Genomic DNA, 13,939 nt, shown 5'->3' with positions numbered 1-13,939 from the left:
TGAGGCAGAAGGATGGATGGATGGTTAGATAGATAAAAAGATAGAGCTGAAGGTAGACATATTTCTATTATAATTGTCATACTAACGGTGCATTAGTTGGCTGTCAGCCACCAGAAACAATAACAACAAATCAACGACTTAACTAATCTTCTCTACTTTTTTTTAAAATTAATTAATTACTTTATTTTTGGCTGCATTGGGTCTTCGTTGCTGTGTGCAGTCTTTCTCTAGTTGCGGCGAGTGAGGGCCGTGCATGGGCGTCTCAGTGTGGTGGCTTCTCTTGTTGCAGATCACAGGCGCTAGGTGCGCGGGCTTCAGTAGTTGTGGCACATGGGCTCAGTAGTTGTGGCACACGGGCTTAGTTGCTCCGCAGCATGTGGGATCTTCCCGGACCAGGGCTTGAACCCGTGTCCTCTGCATTGGCAGGTGGATTCTTAACCACTGTGTCACCAGGGAAGCCCAATCTTCTCTACTTTCAAAGTGTAGCTAGTCTACAGCTGTCAGGTACCCAGGCTCCTATCCTGTTGCTCTGACATGTATAGCCTCCGTTCCCAACATTACCTCTAGGCCTAAAATGGCTGCTTCATTTCCAGCCATCATGTCTACATTCCAGACAGCAGGCCAGAGAAAGTAGAAAAGAAGAGTAGAAGTAAATGTCCTTCTCTTTAAGGACTTTCTGGAAGTTGCTGATGCCATTTCCACTTACATTTAGAACATTTAATTGCACAGAAGACTAGAAATTTAGTCTTTATTCTCAATGGCCATGTTAACCACGTTAGAAGGAGTAGATATTGGAGGACAACTAGCAGTTTCAGCTACAGAAGGTTTTAAATAGAGTTATATGTTCAAATATGCATTTTGAAAAGATCATTCTGGGGAACTTTTTGTTTCCTGGTGTTTTTTTTTTTTTTTTTTTGCGGTATGTGGGCTTCTCACTGTTGTGGCCTCTCCCGTTGCGGAACACAGGCTCCGGATGCGCAGGCTCAGCGGCCATGGTTCACAGGCCCAGCAGCTTCACGGCATGTGGGATCCTCCTGGACCGGGGCACGAACCCGTGTCCCCTGCATCGGCAGGCGGACTCTCAACCACTGCGCCACCAGGGAAGCCCGTTTCTGGGTATTTGATCCTGGTTAAATGTCCTTGAAGCAGAGGACTATGTTTTACTCATTTTTGGACCCTTGGCACTTCAACTGGGACTAAAAAAGTAGGAGAAGAGATAATATAAGAAAATAATGTAAATATTTTCTTGTCACTGTTCAGAGAATATAATTTTTCAATTCATAACATTTTTTCCCGATATTAAAGTAATATAACCATACGAAATTATATTTTGAAAACGAAGAGTAGGCAGAAAGAAAAAGAAAAAACAAAAATCCCCCCACACTAATTCAGCCAGTTTACATTCTGAATTTCTTTGTGGTTATTTTTCCTAGTGGTATTCAGAGCACACATATTCCAATTTTTTTCATGTAATAGTTCTTCCTTGTTTTATTGTCATTTTTAATAACAACATGATATTCTCACTGAAACACTGGATTTTTAGTCCGACCCCAACTTTTCATGTTATAAACAGCGTTGTTAAAGTGTTTGTTCATAGAGCTTTACCCCTATTTTGGGTTATTTTTCTTAATATAAGTTCTCAGAAGTTGAATTACTAGACGAAGGAAACTTAAGTCACTTTCCAGATTGTTTCCCAGAATAATTACAGCAGTTTCCAAAGCCACCAGTTTTTATCAGAACCTTGGCGCTGCATGCTGTTCTTAAGAAAGCTGTTGTGAATTTAATAGGCAAAAAAAGTTCTCCGTTTTAATTTGGACATTTTAGATACTAGTGAGGTTATATTTTAATTTTTGTCCTAAGTCAAAAACAACTAGCAAAAAAGGAAATACAGTTCTTTGAGTTTTCTGTTTATTATTGGATTCTGGGTTCTTTCTTAATTTGTGCACCCTTTTAAAATTATACTCTCCTTTAATCTGAAAACTGTGTTTGATCCCAGCTGTTGGTTTCAAGTATCATTCTCTAAGGAAAGGAAGAAGGGCTCCTTGGAGAAATGGCTGATTCTAGAACTAGGGCAGGATATTTTGAAAATGAGCCTGGAGCGTCTTATGCCAAAAAGTAAAAGGTACTCCAAAAAATAAAATAAAATGTATTGACGGTGGTATATCAAAGGGACATAGGATCCAGTTGAAAATGTCCCAGTGACCAAAGCCGGAACAATTTCAGCAGGAAAATAAATAAAATAGTGTTCATGTATAACTCAGAGTATAAATAAAGTATAACTAAATAAAGTATAAATAAAGTATAAAGTATAACTCAGAGTATGATAAATATCTTTGAGTCTACCGATACAAAGAAATGATTGAATGAATAAATAAATGGGGAGAAAAGAGAAATCTCTTTTACAGAAGAATTCTGAATAATTTATGTACATACTCTGCCCTCAAGGAGGGGAATAAAGCTCCACTCCTTAAATGTGGGCTGCATGTGGTGACTTCCTTCCAAAGAGTACAGGGTGAAGACAGGGAAGTAATGAGTCACCTTACAGCGGAGAAACCTGAAAAACACTCCCTCAACCAGGTGATTAAAGCCAACATCAGCAGTGCTAAGTCACACTGATAGTATGTTCCCTTGATATGACGTGGTGAGAAGGGCACTTTGCCTTTGTGGTCCTCCTCCCCAAAACCCGTAACCCCGGGCTAATCATGAGATAGACATCAGAAAAGTTCCAGTAGAGCAGCATCTTACAAAATACCTGATCAGTACTACTCAGAATTGTCAAACTCAACAAAAACAAGGAAAATCTGAAAAATTGTCTCAGCCAAGAGTAAGGAAACATGAAAAATAAATGTACTGTGGTCTCCTAGATGGGACCCTGGAACAGAAAAAAAGATCTTCAATGAAAACTAAGGAAATCTGAATAAACTGTGGACTTTGGTTAATAACAATGTATCCATATTGATACATTAATTGTCCTAAATGTACCATGTTAATATATGATGTTAGGAATATCAGCAAGTTGATGAGAGGATATATGGGAACCTTGTACCATTTTCTCAATTTTTCTGTAAGTCAAAATTGAAACAAAATTGAAACAAAAACAAAACAGCTTACATTACTGACCAAAGGACTGCTGCAGTCTGGAAGATTGGAGGTCAGATATATTATGTTTTTCACCCCAGGAGATCTCTCATTCCTTCAGATCTCTACATCTTTCCTCAGATCTGTGATGTGCGTTTGTACATAAAAGTGTTCTGAGGGGGAGGGGACTGCATATTTGATGCATTCCAAGATAGAACTAGATATTTTGACATCCATCTTACATAAATAACAATTCCACCAACATGTATTTGGTTTTTAGGACCTGATGGTTGCAGTGTGTGATGTTTATTTATTTATAAAAGTATTAAACATACTAAGGACTCTTCCATTTCCATCACTCACTAGAACTTACCTCTAAAGTTAAAAGGATCCAGAACTCTGTAGAAAATGTAATAAAATGTCGATGGTTTTATTCCTTTTGAGTATTAAGTCTTTTACGAAACTAACTTTCAATGCTAGGTTTTAAATTACTTTTAGAAATGGGCAAGGGAGATATATCTGCCTGAATTATGGGACTGATGGTTCTGACAATGGAAAGTTAGAGACTAGGATACAAAATAACTCTTGCTTTGATCTTCAGTGCTCTGACTTAGGCTTCCTGGTACTTTCTCCTTTGTCCATTCCACAGTTCTAGCAGAGGGCTTACTCTGTGCTAAGCTTGATCCCCTTGTGGGGTTACATGCTTGTGGAAGAGACAGACAAAGGACAAATGAACCAACAAAGTAATTTCAAATTATGGTGTGTAGCACAAAGAAATCATGCATGGACCTGATGGAGAGTATGGCAGGGGGAAGGGACAGAATGATCAGGGTCCCTACCCTAGTAAGGGAATCGTGGAAGTTCTTTGAGAAGATGACATTTAAGATGAAACCTGCAAATTGAGAAGGAGCCATCCAGAAAGTGTAAGGAATAATGTTCTAGGCAGAGGAATCAACATGTACAAAGTTCATAGATACTTTCTCTAGATCAACCCTGCCTTTTCTTGACTACTACAGAATTACATCATCATTTGATGTTATACATTTTCTACCACTCAAATATTTCCAAACAAGATAAACAGTTCTATAAAGACCATTAGTACACTTACCTGTTTGTCAGTGTTTTCTTTTTTAAAAAACAATGAATAATAGCATGTTTCAAATTTTAAAGTAGTGTCATCAACAGGTGCATGGTGCCCAACCTAGTATGTTTAAGTAAGAAAGAAAATCTGGCAGATCCTCTGATAAACCAGTATGATTGCATATGATGGGTCAATAAGCAATTTGAATTTTTCTTTGTTAGGTCTTTAATTCTGTTAGTGAGACCTGAACGGTGACGGCTTTCTCATTGCCTCTGCTTCCCAGTGAACTGCTTTTTCAGAGTAACTCTGAAAACAATGGAATAGATTCTAGGAATCCACGATCCAATTGGGAGATAGTTTTCCACCTGTTGGAAATGTGGTTCCCAAACTTTTCTTTGACTCTAAGGTATTTAATCTGCTGCTACTCCTGCCGCAGCCTTCTAGGATCAGGCTGCAAGGTCCTTTTATTCTGAGTTTGAGACTCAACACTGCTCACTGCTACTCACTGCTGTCATTTATATAGTCATTCAATCCGGAAAATTGTGTAAATATATTTTGTTTTATAAACTGAGATTTAAGGTAGCAGGCGAGTGAAGAGTGTCTGATAGAACGAATACACCAAGGCTTTATAAATGTGGCCTTCATTTATTTGTTATTCATATTCATTTGAAAAAGGACTGGTTAAAGTGTAATTTGAAACACTGTGAAATTAATTAATAGTAAGCAAATGCTGTGAGCATCTTGCAGGAGGAATATTTAATGTGGAGAATACTTTTTTTCAAATATCTTTCACAAACTCTTAAGGGGCCTAACTGTAACATACCTACTAATTTAATGTAAGTAAATTTGATATACTAATTTAGAATCATTCACATTATGTAAATTTCTACTTAGAGAAAACTTATTTTTATTTTCTTTACCTTAATGAGTCTGAAATTCTACAACTACATTAAAAATCATGCATTTGTGAATATTAGGGTACCTTAAAATTATTTACATTTGGAAGCTGAAGATTTGTTTCTTTTTTTTTTTTTTAATTTATTTGTTTTTATTTTGGGCTGTGTAGGGTCTTCGTTGCTGCGCACGGGCTTTCTCTAGTTGTGGTGAGCGGGGGCTACTCTTCGTTGCTGTGCGCGGGCTTCTCATTGTGGTGGCTTCTCTTGTTATGGAGCACGGGCTCTAGGCACGCTGGCTTCAGTAGTTGTGGCACGTGGGCTCAGTAGTTGTGGCTCACGGGCTCTAGAGCACAGGCTCAGTAGTTGTGGCTCATGGGCTTAGTTGCTCTGCGGCATGTGGGATCTTCCCGGACCAGGGCTCAAACCTGTGTCCCCTGCATTGGCAGGCGGATTCTTAACCACTACGCCATCAGGGAAGCCCTGAAGATTTGTTTCTAATTTTAAAATAACCTCAGTAGAATTATCAACCTCTAAACAAAGATTTTTAATTTTTATTTCTCTGAAGATAATGATTTAGGTTCAAATGTCATGACCTCATTTTCATCAAATTGTTTTTCTTTCCTTCATTGACATACTTAAATCACTTTTTAAAAACTTTAAAAAAATTGTAAAATATGTCTTACATTCAAAAACCATATATAAGGCACAGTTTAAAGAATAATAAAATGAAAACACCTAAACAGTCACCCAACCAAATAGAAGCATTATTTATATTTGAAGTATCTTCTGTGTACTTCTATGTTGTATTTCCCTGCATTTCTCAAGAAGTAACAGCTATCCTGAATTTTGTGTTAATCATTTCCTTGTTTTTAAATAATTTTATCATATATACATATCCCTAACCATAATAATATATAGTAGTTTATTTTATATATCTGTTCATCAATAGGTTGAGAGTCTTGGTTGTACACAGCTGTAGTTCATTAAATGTTAAGTGCCGTATAGGATTCCATTATTTGGATAGATCATACTCTAGTTTATCTGTTCCCCTTTTGATGGACATTTGGGTTGTGGTTAGTTTTTTACATTTTAAACAATGGTGCTGTGAATACCCTTGTACATGTCTCCTGGAGTACATTTATAGGAGTTCAAATAGACTTTTAAAACCATATTTTTGTGATTATCAAGTTGGAGCCCAAACAAATTTTCATTTTTCTCAAATAAGTATTTTTTTAAATTGATTGGGTCCAATTGGCAGTATAAGAAGTAAAATCAATGACTAGTTCTTCTGAGGGCTAGAGAATTCATGTAATGATTATCCCTAAGTTAAAACTCACTTAGATGAGAATACATGCTTGATGTATTTGTTTCTATTTTTGTTTTTAATTATAACCAATTGAAAAATGCATCCATTGAACCAAATTTGTTTATTTTGCCATTTCATCTATTAATGTAACTAATATTTGGATAGAACTCTACAGTTTACAAAGCACTTTTACATACCTTATTTCTCTTGAGTTTCACAAACATCTGAGGAAGTAGGTATTATTATTATTCTTCCCTTTTTTTAGATTTATAAACTAGTGATCCATGAGATTAACAGACTTGCCCAGATTTTAAATCTATTACCTCTCTGAATTTATATGCTATATACTGTTAATATTTTATAAATACCTCTTTTTGGGTATAGTAGATAAATATGTTATCATTTCTTTGAGAACACTGATTAAAATTTAACTTTCTTCCACAGTTCCATCTCTCTTATGCAGAAAAAGAATTGCTAGAGAGAGAGCCAAGAGGAGAAGCCCACCAGGAAGTTCTTAGGCGAGCAGCCAGAGACCTTCCCATCTACACCAGGACCATGTCTGGAGGTAGAGGATAACGAGTGCTTTGGCAGGATGGGGTGTGGTGATGGTTAGAAAGCATATCTATACTTGAAACTGTCAAGCACTCATTGAAACACATTGTGCTTCAGCTTGGATTATTATTAAATCTCTCCTGTACAGTCCCATAAAACAGAATGGAAACAGGAGTAATGCTATGGCACAGAGATCTCAACCAAGTCTGAACTGACTTGACTTCTATCCTGCCTTCCTAGCTGTGACTCAGTGAAGATGTTAGAACTGCTGAAACTTGATTTGTAGTTGCGTTCATTTTTAAAGTTTTAATTCCTATTCTTATTTAATTCAAAAGAGCAGTATCTGTTATGAACATAACATTGATAATTTTACATAAATTTAAAACTTAGTATGTAAATTATACAAAACTTAATTCGGGTATTGATAAAATTTCTTTATCTTTAAAATTTATGGTATTTTTTTTTTTTTTTTACAAAAGCAACTCAATAAATCTCATTTACTTGGACTAAGATTTTTAAGGTAATTTAACAGCTATCTAATTAAAGAATTGTCTTAAAAACTGACACACATGGACTGCTGGTACTTGCCCACAAAGGCTCACCCAGAAAGAAACTCTGTGACTTTAGACGTATCCTGTCCCTTTCAGTGCCCACTAGCCCCATGTGGTTGTTGAGCACTTAAAACGTGGCTAGTCCAAATTGAGATGTGCTTTAAGTGTAGAACACACAACTAGTTTCCAAGACTTGGTATGAAAAAAGGACTGTAAAATACCTCGTTAATATTTTTATATTATTTATATTTGTTTCTGACTCACTTTAGAGTCATAATTGAATATAACGCTAAGCTTCACACTTGATTTTTTCCTGTTGCTTTTACTGTTTCTCAATGAGCAAGTGGTCATTCCCTGATTTAATATTATGCCACTGGTTCTATCCCATAAAGAGAGCGATGTGCTTATGTATGTTTACATATATTTACTCTGCATAAGCCTAAACTAATATTGAGGAAATTTAAGCCCCCTAAAAATAAGTTACTACACAAGTTGCCAAAACTAGTTAATGGCGGTGACAGTATCAGGTGCAAAAATCTCGTCTCCTCATTCCTAGTGAAGTGCTTTTTCTACTAGACCCCTTGCTACACCACATTAAGACCAAGGAGGGAAGTGTAAGTCATACCAGGATAGAGTGTTACTATTCATTAATAACAACTACCCTTTGGATTTGTAAGTTATCTTCTTGTGTGGGTTATGTACTGGTAAGGCTGTCATCTCTTGTATTGTGTGCCTATCTCCTGGGATGAACTTGTTTCTCAGTATTTGTGACAGTCTGGGACAGAATCTGAACTTCCTGATACAGTCTTTCTATTTTTAGTGCAAAAATTCTGGATGCATGCTAAAATCAATATTAACTGACTAGAGTCACTGACTCAAATTACAGAAAGTATAATAGATTATAATGCTGGTGTGATTGCTCTCCTTCTGGAACATGTGGAACGTAAAGGTAATCATGATGCAGAAAGGACGTCCAGTGAAGCAGCCACAGTACCCCCAAGGCAGGAATGTGAGCAGGGTCCTTCTTACCCCATCCCCAGCCAAGACCCTTGGGTCGTTTGGATAACTTCCTTCTTCACCCTGCGAAAGGCCATGGACTAAAGCAACTGAAAGGCTCAGCTGATGTTCATACACTTTATACATCTTAAGAGAACTGAAGAAAGTAGATGGCAATATAATTTGGGGTTTTCCCATTCATTCTCAATCCACAGTCCTTCCTCCAAACCTAAAAGAGAAAAATACTAGCTGCCTATATACTGACTGCTGTACACAGAGAACAAAGTCAACCATATACGGACTTGGGTGTGGGGTGTAGTGAGGCAGGTATTAAGTCTCCTCATCTCACTTGTTTGTCCTGTGCTTTCTTCTGATCCAACCATCTCCTGCTTTCTTACAGGGTTCTCCAAACTCTATTATATTATTATTTATTTTTATTTTTATTAATGAGGACTATTTGCTTTCTTAGCTCTCCCTTGCTATCGATCCTTTCCTACAAAAAAATATTTGTAGATTTTTTGACAAGGAAGGTAACCATTAGAAGTGAGGTAATTAGTTTATCATTTTGCACACAGATGTTGGTAATGTTTCCTTTTCAACATGTACCAAAAAAGTTTTAAATCACATAATACATGAATAAATTCTCAAAAAACTCAAGCAAGACAGTTAAAATAAAATGCCCCCTCCACTGTTAAGACTTTTTAAGTGATAATTAGATGGCTCATTGAAAATTCCAGTGGGATGATTTTAGTTGAATATAATATGGCACGTGGAGTGTTTTTTTATTATAAGACTAAATTTCTGTTTCTGAAAGACTGTAAACAAAACCTTTTTCTACGTTGTTTTGATTTCTTGTGAGTTATTGCCCACTTTAATTTGAAAGGTTTTTTTACCCCAGTGTACTTTAGAGATAATCACCACTTGGAGAGAATCTAGCATTGCCCACCAGAACTCACCTGGAAATTCTGTGACTTTAGACCCATGCTGTCCATTGTGGTAACCACTAGTCTTTAAGTTGTGATTACTGACAACTTAAAATGTGACCATAAGTGTAAAACACATAACAGGTTTCAAAGACTTGGTATAAAAAAAAGTAAAATATGTCACTAATATTTTATATTAATTTTATGTTGAAATAATATTTTGGATATATTAGGTGAAATAAAATATATCATTAAGGGGCTTCCCTGGTGGCGCAGTGGTTGCGAGTCCGCCTGCCGATGCAGGGGATACGGGTTCGTGCCCCGGTCTGGGAGGATCCCACATGCCGCGGAGCGGCTGGGCCCGTGAGCCATGGCCGCTGAGCCTGCGCATCCGGAGCCTGTGCTCCGCAACGGGAGAGGCCACAACAGTGAGAGGCCCGTGTACCGCAAAAAAAAAAAATATATATATATATATATATCATTAAAATTAATTTCCCCTGTTTCTTTTTACTTCTTTTAACGTAGCTCCTAGAGAATTTAAAAGTACTCGTGCGGCTCACATTATATTCCTTCTGGACAACACTGCCTCACGCTTTGATACTTCGCATGAGCCAGTAATACCTTAGACCTTCACTTGGGATGTACCCGTGAGGCTTCTTCATTCGGGAGATGAGCAGGCCATGCCATCCATCTCTGGAATTTCTGAAAAAGAAAGTTATAAGGGAATGATTAAGGAATTATTTCAATATTGAAAACAACTCCTTCTAGGCCTTGTTGTCTTAAAAATAAACCTCATTTTATTCTTAGTTTATAGCAACCATTTCTGTTTTTTAGAGATTATAGTATTAGCTAATATAATCTTGGTAATTGCGTGTTGCAAGTATTTTTTCCAAATTTTAAGTTCATTAGTATTGGTTTTGCTGGTCCTACTGGACTGCCCACTTAACTGATCTCCTGTAATTTTGGCAGACTGAGTGCATCCTGTCAGATGCCTGTGTACTGAAGGAGCATCTCCAGATCAGTCCTCCATAATTGTCTTTGATATCTGTATTAGAGCAGAAAGGATCAGGACTTCAGTCACAAGAATTAAAATTCTCTATTGGAAATACCTCTTGCAATACTCACTTCTAATCTTGTATTTCACCCAGCAGAAAAGATGTGAGTGCTTTCCCAATTCAAGCAACCAATTGAGTTTATTCACAAATTTCTAAAATGTGTTTCTCAAAAAACTTCTAGAATGTGGTTGTATCCTCCCCTAGTTATCCTGGCAGGGTACTGGAAATGAATTGATTTAGTCGAGGGAGACATTCTGTTTACTTTGATAGAAATGGACATGGTTGCACCCTTTGTGAATCTTACTGTGACTGCTTTATAATTATATAGTATACTTATAGTTGAGCGTGCCTTAGAAAAATTTCCCCAAAAGATTTTCTATTCTTGGGAAACCTCTCCAGAGAACTGAGGCTATAGGCAAGTCATTCCATTTTTGTATTTACGCAGTCGGATATGTCATTTTTACTGAATTTAAACTCATTATGCTTTTTAGAATTTAAATTTGGATAGATGATTAAAAGCTATTTAATTGTATATTCAATTCACTGTTAAATCTAAGGCTAAGTGGAACTCTTTTTTCATAGCAATCCGCTATTGTGACAGATGCCAACTTATAAAACCAGATCGCTGCCATCACTGTTCCGTCTGTGATAAGTAAGAAAACCTTTTACTTCTAAAATGTCTACATGCTGGTGGTCTTTTTATTTAATATGTTTCTTTTCTCACCGCTTTCCACATTATTTCCTTTTCTCCTTATTCATGCTTCTCAGACCTTTATTTAGGAAGTATAACCAGCATGGTCCCTTGCATTAATATGAGTGTGGCTGAGGGCCGTGATTGGTTGCCCCTCTCCCCCCAGATTTTCGCTGATATGAATGAAGTGCATGATTTTTCGCAGCTCATACTTGGCTGGTTCTAGTTAACAAGTACTTCTGTGATTCATTTCCCTCTTTATAAAGATAACTCAGCTGGTTTCATGACAGTCAGATGTTATTATATACTTACACGACAAGGACAGTACTACTTGGCTTAAGGTTGGATATTAACGGAAAAGCTTTATCCAGACTTTGTATAAATCTGTTGACATTTTGCACTTTATCTTCAGCGTAAGAGTTGTATATTACATACTGCTTGTTTTTAGAAAATTGTTTTATTTGCATCTTAAAGTATGTATATTTTGAATTTAAAGTTCTACTATTGGATCGTCTAGAATTGGCCGTAGTGTGTTTATTATAGATGAAGCCTTTGGCTACTATTCAGTTTTTAGATAAGTAAATAACTTTGCAATATTTTACTCACCACGACTCTTTTGAAATAGTATTTCCTCTGTGTAATGTATTGGGATTAAAATTTTGTGGGATGTTGAGTTTTGTATGTGTGTTTTTTTTTTAGATGTATTTTGAAGATGGATCATCATTGCCCATGGTGAGTATGGCTCTATACCTAAAGAAGTTTCTGTTCGTTATAACATAACAAGTTGAATCGTAGATCTATTTAAATCTTTTTATAAATGAAATCTTGCCTTAGCTGACCTAGGAGGACCTTTCAGATTAAGTTTCTAGTATTTGTTTAGTTAGCTCAAAAGAGCCTTTATTCAGGAGAGTTTCCGTGAAATAATTTTAACACCAGTAGGTTAACAATGTAAAAGTTATTTTCTCATATTTGCTCAGAACAACTAGTTTTCTTTTTATGCACATGCACAAACACAGAGGTTCTAAACTACTTCTCAGAAATTACACCAAAATGTACACATAAATTATACACGATAGTGCACTCAAAGTTTCTAATAATGAATTCATCTAGAGCTTTAACAATCTATTTTAAATAAAACTTAACATTTAGGAGTAGAATAGGAAATATACAAATACACACATATGTTTAAACAAGGGTTTCCACTTAGAATTCATTAATATTTTTTTAAAAAGTCTAAATCATGAAATTAGATAACTTAATAGAGGATTGTTTGAAAGATCTATTTAACTAATGAAGGTTGATTTTTCTACCTTAAAATTCTTCATCTCAATGTGCACATCCCTGTGAAAACCACGCTAAAGTTGCCAGCCAGGTCGGATTTAGATATTAAGCATGATCATTCTAAAAGCCTTATCTTCTTTCAGGGATGGCACTAGGGAAAGGTAGACGTGCCCACAAATCTACACCGGGGGTAGGTGGAAACATACATAGTAAATGGTTATCTTAGCTGCCGGAAACAATAGAGGAATGTTGGGTTTGCAATGTTATTTATCTCTTTCCAGGGTACCCTGTACTTTTCTTCACCTAGATTTTCTGCTTTAACATGTCAAGGCTAGTTAATGCCTGTGAGAATAATGCTCCTCTCAGAGAAAGTGGTCAGTAAATAACCTCTCTTTGGAGTATTAATTTTCATTTGAGGTCATTCTTTTGCTTTCCTCATTCTTTCCTTCATTCCATTCATTCTGTTCTCTTTCTCAGCAAGTTCTTTCCCCCTGACATCTCCAGTTATACGTTTTCTTAGCCCTCCTTATACTCCTCTGTTGATCCTTCCAGTAACACCTGCTGTCAGTCCCTCCCCGCCACCACCATATCCCCACCATCCACCTGTGCATTCTCTGCACCTGCGGTGGACAGTTCCCAAGCCCACCCACTGCTCCCACTTTGGGCACTGCCTTTTCTTTGCTTCTCTGCCTGAGGGCTGTCTTATGTCTGGGGGGTTTGTTCAGCTCATAATCCAGGCAATTCAGAAGTGCCAGGGCATTAATGCTTCCAGAGGCCACTCTCACCCAGTGAGGGCCTGGCTAGGAACACATGCTTTCTCGGCTTTTCTCCTCCTTTCTGGATAGCTGGGTGGTCTAGCTGTGATTGAGCAGAGTGGTAAAGAAATCAGGGGCATAGAGTTCACTCCCGTTTTCCTATCTTAAAGTAATAACAGATAGTGGTAATAATGGAGAGCTGGAAACAGGATTAATCCCAAGCTAGTGCACACCTATAAAGCTTGCCATGCCCTTGCTATCCTCAGAAAATTACACATATAGAAATGATGATTTACTATGATAGCAGTCTTTCTGTTTGTTTTTTTTTTTTTAATTTATTTTTGTCTGCATTGGGTCTTCATTGCTGAGCGCGGGCTTCTCATTGCAGTGGCTTCTCTTGTTGCGGAGCGTGGGCTCTAGGCACGCGGGCTTCAGTAGTTGTGGCTCGTGGGCTCAGTAGTTGTGGCTCATGGGCTTAGTTGCTCTGCGGCATGTGGGATCTTCCCGGACCAGGGCTCAAACCTGTGTCCCCTGCATTGGCAGGTGGATCCTTAACCACTGCACCACCAGGGAAGTCCTGATAGCAGTCTTCCTAAACCTGAGATTAATTTGGCTTTAAAAGAAACATAGCATAATTGGATAATCTTTTAAATTTTGACAGACCCTATTAAATAAGGGGAACAGATGTGACCCTAGAGTTTTTAAAAAATGGGTTCAGATTACATGTCTATACACTACCTGTTGTCACCTTCACGCTGCATGGCAATGTGGAAG

The 13,939-nt window shown here is 37.2% G+C and overlaps 1 protein-coding gene across 3 annotated transcripts in view; it reads left to right on the top strand.

Annotated features, from left to right (window-relative positions):
* The window catches only part of ZDHHC2 (zinc finger DHHC-type palmitoyltransferase 2), a 64,832-nt gene that overhangs the window by 29,862 nt on the left and 21,031 nt on the right, over positions 1-13,939 (top strand). For 2 of the 3 annotated variants that reach the window (XM_030831950.3, XM_030831901.3), the window contains exons 4-6: positions 6,806-6,926; positions 11,021-11,090; positions 11,829-11,861. In XM_030831950.3, the coding sequence (XP_030687810.1) occupies positions 6,806-6,926; positions 11,021-11,090; positions 11,829-11,861 (224 nt within the window). The remainder of the gene's footprint in view (positions 1-6,805; positions 6,927-11,020; positions 11,091-11,828; positions 11,862-13,939) is intronic. The other variant, XM_060291400.2, reaches the window with a different exon arrangement.

Source organism: Globicephala melas, chromosome 21 (assembly GCF_963455315.2).
Source record: "Globicephala melas chromosome 21, mGloMel1.2, whole genome shotgun sequence".
Taxonomy (NCBI): domain Eukaryota; kingdom Metazoa; phylum Chordata; class Mammalia; order Artiodactyla; family Delphinidae; genus Globicephala; species Globicephala melas.
Note: the sequence above shows the minus strand (reverse complement) of the source record. Positions and strands in the feature narration are given on the sequence as shown.